At 59.3% G+C, this 6,678-nt stretch overlaps 1 protein-coding gene across 9 annotated transcripts in view; it reads left to right on the plus strand.

Moving 5' to 3' along the window:
* PDLIM7 (PDZ and LIM domain 7) overlaps window positions 1-1,567 on the plus strand; it is a 19,354-nt gene extending 17,787 nt beyond the window's left edge. For all 9 annotated transcript variants that reach the window (XM_026659439.2, XM_026659450.2, XM_026659441.2 and 6 more), the window contains 2 exons: window positions 235-350; window positions 648-1,567. In XM_026659439.2, coding sequence (XP_026515224.1) covers window positions 235-350; window positions 648-734 — 203 coding nt within the window. In that variant the 3' untranslated portion in view covers window positions 735-1,567. The remainder of the gene's footprint in view (window positions 1-234; window positions 351-647) is intronic.
* The last annotated feature ends 5,111 nt before the right edge of the window (window positions 1,568-6,678 follow it).

The following is a 6,678-nucleotide window of genomic DNA, read 5'->3' on the forward strand; positions in this document are numbered from 1 at the left end:
CTGAGGGGCGCTGGGGGAGCCCTGGGCTGGGCTGGCAGGGGCTGCGGATCGGGACTGAGGGGCGCTGGCAGAGCTGTTAAAATGGGGCAGGGGATGGCCACCCACTACCTGAGCGTTAGCCCCAGTTAGAGCCAGGCACAAATAAAACCCACCCACAAAGCAACCTCCGGACTCCCCCGGCTCTCCCGGGGGGGGTGCTCTGGGGAGGCCTATCTCAGTCCACTCTCTCCCCAGACTACGAGAAGATGTTTGGCACAAAATGCCGCGGCTGCGACTTCAAGATCGATGCTGGTGACCGGTTCCTGGAGGCGCTGGGATTCAGCTGGCATGACACCTGCTTCGTCTGTGCGGTAAGAGCAGCCCGGCAGCCCCTCGCTATTGCTCACCCTGAGATGATGGGGCTGGCCCCTGCCAGGGGGGGCTCCTCACTCTGCACCAGCCTCTTCGCTGGCGGTGGCATGAGCAGGATTGGCTGCACCTGCTTTTTGCGCTGAGCTGGCCTGTGTTGGGGGCAGCTCCAGCTGCCCTCTGCCCCCCCCCCCCAGAGGGCTATGGCGGGGGTCTGCCGGGGGTGGGGGGGAAGGGTGTGGATGGGGTGTTGTGGAGGGAGAGCTGGTCTTTCCCTTGACCTCCTGCTCTCTCCTTAGATCTGCCAGGTCAGCCTGGAAGGGAAGACGTTCTACTCCAAGAAGGACAAACCCCTCTGCAAGAGCCATGCCTTCTCCCACGTGTAAGGGGAGGCTCCCGCTGCCACACTGCACACGTTGGCCCTGCACACACCTGTCTCTGCCCCTTCTCTTGCTCCATGGGGCCCCAGGGAGCAGGGGCTGGAGCTGCCACTCCCTGTGCCGCTTCTGGCCTGCCTGGGTGGCAAAGCAGAGCCTGCTGCTCTCTTGCCCCTCAATGGCCTGTCTTCTGTCTGGATTGTTCTCTACCCCTCTGGTGTCTCACCTGGGCCCGCAGGGGGACCAGGCAGTGCTGGGGCCACCTGTCCCCTCCCTTCTGTACCCACAGCCAACGGAGCCAGGCACCTCCCCTGGGGGCTGGACCTGTCCAAGCCTCTCCCACCCTTGGGCTCAGCATAGCTGGAGCAGGGCTGCTCTGCCCCTATGGGGTGGCCAGCTGGATCCACCCTTTTCCCCCTCCCCACGCCCCCCACGTGGGACTGGTGCCTCTCCACTGGCCAGGCTGCTAGCTGGCTGGAAGCTGTGGGGTGGGTGGGGGGATCCTGTAGGGCTGCTCTGTTCCCCCTTATCAGGAGCCCTGGCCTTGCTGCAAGCCCCTAGGCTCGCTGTGCAGGAAGCCCTTGCTTCATGGGCAGGGCCCACGTACAGTCCCCGAGCCCAGGCCTGCCTGGTGCCTGCTCTTGGCTGTCCTGGAAGGAGCTAGTCCACACCAGCCCCATAGCTGCACTGGATACTACTGGCCTTGTTCCCTGCCACCACGCAGCTGCTATCCTGCCTGGGCTACACACTGGGCCTGGCCCCACAGCCCCCCGAGGGCTGCTGAGAGGTGGGGTGGGTCTCTGCCCCCATGCTGTCTGGTGCCCCTGCACAAAGGCTTTTCCCGGCTCTGCAGTGTCCCCAGGCGAGGCAGTAGCAGACTTGCTGCCCCTGTGGAACTGACCTGGACTCTGCAAACACGGAGGTGAGGGGGAAGCTGAAACCCGTGGGGAAGAGGAAGCCCCTCACCGTGCCTGCAGAAGCTGCTACTTCACTGGTGGGGCCGTGGGGCAAGGAGCTGAGCCCTCTGTGAAGCCGGCATCGACAGGCCAGGACTTAGGAAATGCATTTGCTGGCAGCTTGGCTGCCTTACCCGGAGCTGCCCTGCCTGTAGGGGGCAGTACGTGGTGTAGCCACGGTGCTTTTAGTGCCTTAATAAACACTTATCTAGCAAGCGTCAGCTGCCCTGGAGCCTGTAGTTCTTGCAGAGCATGGGGCAGGGCCCCTGTGCCTTTGAGTCCTTCCCCAAGCCATTGGCTGAAGGCTTCTGTGGCTTTCCTGGGGGAAATTGCCCCCCATCTTCCCTGCGGCCTTGTCCCGAGCTGGGCAGGACCTACGCCCTCGTCTGGGCATGAGATGCTGCAGGGGAGGACAATCCCCCACTGCTGCTCCTGAGTCCCAGGAGGTGTCTGCCACCAGGGCCTTGGGGAAGCACCTGGGCGCGGCTCTGAGCCAAACAAATCCAGGCTGTCAGGGTGGCCCTTCATGCAGCAGTTCCCCCAGGGAGCAGAGGAGGGGACAGGCCCCAGCGGAGTGTGACGAGCAGTTCGCTAAAGGGGTTAATCCAAGATGTCTGCCTGGGCAGCAGCAAAACAGGTGCAAGGGAAGGGGTCTGCTGGTTGCACAAGGAGCAATTCAGGCTGTAGCTGAGACGCTGAATGATTCCTTTGCAGGAGTCGTCCCCCCTGAGGATGGTGGAGACACCTCCCTCCCACCTGCTCTTTCCTGGCAGCAAAGGGGAGGCACCAGCAGCGAGCGAGGGGTCGGACAAAGAGAGGCCAGAACAAACCGATCATTTAAAATGCACTAAGTCATCAGGCCCCCGTGGCTAGGTCAAGCCAAGGGTTCAGAGCGCGTAAGCGTGAATTAGCAGAGCTGCTGCTCCCAGACCCAGGGAACTGCTGTAAGAACAGCTCCGGACTGGAGGGTAGTAAATGTACCCAGACGTCAGCCAGGTTCGGAGGGAGATGGGGCTGGCTGACCAGTAAGCCGTAGCTCTGGGCCTAGCGAAGGGCTTGGACTGAGGATTAATAATCGAATACCTGGTAGGTCGTGCTGTGACCGGGTCTAGCCAGCAGGGGTTCTGTAAAGGAAAACTTGCTAATCTATGAGGATTTTTTGGCTGTGGTGACACTAGTAGATGACGGGGAATCAGCTGATGTAATTATTTAGATTTCAAAGACCTTTGGCAAAGTCCCAGGCGGGGAGCGAAGTGTTCAGGGAGTGAGAGCGAAGTATTGTTATGGAGCAAAGACTGGCCCGGGGACAGACAGCCAAGAACAAGGGGAGACAGTTCACATTCTAGCAAAAGGTTAGAAGTGGGGCCTGGAGCTTCCTGACTAGGTTGGGTCCTAGATTTGCTAATGAGCTGTGTTAAGGCTGATTCCCCACTCTGGCACTTCGAGGGCAGAAGGTGGGGGCCTGCAAGGACTCTACAAATTAATACTGGCCACTCCAGGCTTGTATTAAACTCCTAAGGATACAGCTTCTCTCTGACCTTGGACTGGTAGATGCTGCCACCACCCAAATGCAAAACCCCTTTGAGAGCCCAGGAAGGTGCACTTGGGAATTCCTTCCTGTGGGGTACCCTCAAGCCCTTCCATCACCCCCCCTCTGCGGAAGAGCTGAGAAAGCTAATTCCCCCTGGGAACTTAGGCATTTGCTAGATTTGGAGGTTGGGGGAACCCTCCAAGGATTAAGCATCAAGAATAGATTTCTTAAGGTCCAGCTTAAAGATTACAGGCAAAATAAAAGCACCTGGGTTTAGCACAGAGGAATCCACAAGCCATAAAGAAATAAAAGGGGTAAATCTAATCACGACTTCCTAGACATTTCCTGATCTACTTAAATATCTGGGGTTTCAAATGCGTAGTTTCTAGGTATGATACTGATGATTTTTCATACGTGGCCCAAGCGTCTCACAGCATAGCTCTGTCCTGTCCGCCTCTCCCCGGAGAACCACCACAGACAGACAAAAGGGGAGTCTTATTTGAATTTTCAAAAGTTCTAGCCTTCCCATTGGCTCTTTTGGCCAGGTGCTCACTCACTTCCTTTTACCTATGCACAACAGTGAGACTTTTTAACCCTTTACAGGTAGAGCAATTGGAGAACAGCTACTAAGAGGGATTTTATAGCTACTGGCTGGCTGGGTATCCATAAAAGGGAGCTCCCCCCCCCCTTCATTTATCACAAGCTGGAAAGGGGGTGAGCAGACAGCTAGCAACATTTGCAATAACATAATTATTCAGAGAAGATTAAGGAACTTCAGCAAGCCCTGACCAGGCCTGGGGAATGGGTCACATGATGGAAAATTAAGCTCAATGTTGAAAAAGGGAAATAATGCACCTTGGAAGGAAAAATTTGAACTGCTTAGCTGGCTTACAGGGGTCTGAGTTAGCTCTCAGCTCAGAGAGGGACCCTGGGCATCACTGCTGATAGCTCAGTGGAGACCCCCGCTCAACGTGATGCTGTGGGTAAAAGCACAAATCGGGCTGGGTAAAGAATGGGCTGGAGACTAATCTGGAAAGTACAATGCCACTCTGTAAATCGCTGTCCCACTGCAGCTGGCTGGTGTGCTCAGTCCTGGTCAGCCCAGCTCCAGCAGGACCTGCAGCCCCAGAGGAGGGGCAGAGAACAGTGACGTGACTGAGCTGGGCTCTGGAGAACTCTTTTCTGAATGAGAGTGACAAGATTGGGACTGTCTGCCGGCAGTGGCCAGTGCCAGGTGCTTCAGGGGGACTGAACAGGACAATCATCAAGTGATCTCCACTCCCAGAGCGTGGGGCTGCATCCCTGCCCATCTGGCTTAATAGCCCTTGATGGACCTGTCCTCCATGAACGTGTCTAGTTACAGCTCCACCTTCACATGCCCTGGCAGTGAGTTCCACAGGTCGTGTGCGCATTGCCTGCTGCTCCCTAGCAGGAGCACAACTCCAAGCAGGACGCAGCAGCCCAGCAAGGTGGGCCTGGCCCCTGTTGATTTGCTTACTGCTGGCTGTGCAAATGTCAGCATTCCCCATTTCACTGCTCCCCATGTGAGCAGAGCCACATGTGGTACAGGGGGCAGAGCTCTTGATGCCCCCTCTCTGGCAAGGCCAGGGGCTAGCGGCTCGAAGTGCTGCAGAGCTAGAGAACCCAGCAAGCTTTGGCATGAGTGGGGGGAGCTTGGGGGTGGGCGGAGCCAGGGCTGGGACTCTGCCCAGTCCAGCTGCCTTGAGAGAACAAAGCTCCCAAAGGCTGAACTCTCCAGCGGCATCCGCACGGCGGGCCCAGAGCAGCCTGCAAGCGGCACCGGGCGAGGTGGCAGCTGCCCAGACCCTACCCAGCAGCTGTGGGCAGGAGCCTGCGTCAGCTCAGGAAAGGCTGGTGTGCAGGGACATTTGGAGAGGAGCTGGAGTCCAGGCAGGACCCAGGGCCCTTCCTGCCTCTGGCGGAGAGCACCAGGGGGCTTTAACAGGCAGGAGCCCCTCACCATTGCATTTGATCTGACGCATGGTGCTGGGCCAGTGGGGTCAGCAGCATTGACCACAGGGACAAGTGCCCCCTGCAGGGCCGCACCCTGGTACCATGCTGGGGCATTGGAGTCGGTGCTGGCCCCAGGAAGCGTCCCCCTCCTGAGCCCCCTGCAGCACCATTGTAAGCGTTCCTTAGGTCCCGGCTGATTCCCAGCTTGTGCCATCGGCTCTCGGGTGAGCTCAGGGCTGGGTGAGGGGGCGGCACGGCCAGGAGGCGAGCGTGAGTGACAGAGGAGGGGCCTGGACAGCAGATTCCCTGCCGAGGAAGATGCTAAGACCAGTTCCTGGCTCTAATGGTGCCAGTGGCTGGGGCAGGCTCCTGGGGGAAGGTCCCAGGCAGTGGGACGCGGCAGGAGTCTGGAATTGCAGGAGCAGGGCCCAATGGGTCGTGCGCCCAGTTAGCAGAGCCTGAGGACGGCGAATGCTTGGGAGGAGGCCCCAAGCTGCAGCCCAGAGCTGGCCCTTGGGGGGGGATGTTGCCTGCCTACGTGCTCCTGTGCAGGTCACTGGGGGGCTGCTGTTTTCCAGGGGGCTGAGATCTGGGGCACGGCCATTGGCTGCCTTCTAGCAGCTTCCCGCACCTGTAGGCTCCAGCCTTTCCTTTGGGAACGCTGGTCAGGAGCCAATGGAGCTGGGAGCAGCACTTCCTTTGTGGCAGGGCTGAGCCCTGGCGCCCCCGGGCCTGGCAGGGCTGATACAGTGACCAGGTGTCCTGATTTTATAGGGATAGTCCCGATTGTTGGGTCTTCTTCTTATATAGGCTCCTATTACCCCCCACCCCTGTCCCGATTTCTCACCTTTGCTGTCTGGTCCCCCTAAGGGCTGAGCCCCGGCGCCCCTGGGCCTGGCACGTGAGTTGTGAATGTAAAAAAACAGCTTGAGCTCTGACCACTCTGTCATTACAAATTAAGCCCTGGCTGGGGGTATGAAACCAACAGGTCTCGACCAGCAGGGACCCTGGTGCCCGTCTGAGGCCAGCCAGGGAGCCCTGCAGGGCAGCTGAAGGCCAGAGCTCATTTTCGCGGCCAGAGCATGGTGCTGGAGACTGCGTGGGCTCCCCCGGGGGCACAGCACCCGCCTGCCAAGCCAGGAGGTGGCACAGGAGAAGTGGCATGTTGGCACCTACCACACACGGTGCCATGGCCGCCCAGCAGTAGCCAGGACCCACTCACTGCACAGCAGGGCCTGCCCGCGCTCCTGCTGCAGGGAGAGGGCAGCGAGGAAAGGAGGCGCCGTGGTCCCTGCCCTCTGCTTGCCTCGTGCCCAGGTGCCAGCCGGAGGAATGTGGGCTGGGACGAGGGTGGCCAGTCTCAGCTGACGCAGCGGGGAGGGTACTGGGCCTAGGGCACCGTTCCTGCCAGAGGTGTCATGCCACCCAATGGGGCAGCAGAACCACAGATTAGAAAGTCAGTGCATGGGACCGAGTGCAGGGGCTGGGCAGG

This window comes from Terrapene carolina, unplaced genomic scaffold, assembly GCF_002925995.2.
Source record: "Terrapene carolina triunguis isolate 2854851 unplaced genomic scaffold, T_m_triunguis-2.0 Scaffold629, whole genome shotgun sequence".
NCBI classification, from domain to species: domain Eukaryota; kingdom Metazoa; phylum Chordata; order Testudines; family Emydidae; genus Terrapene; species Terrapene triunguis.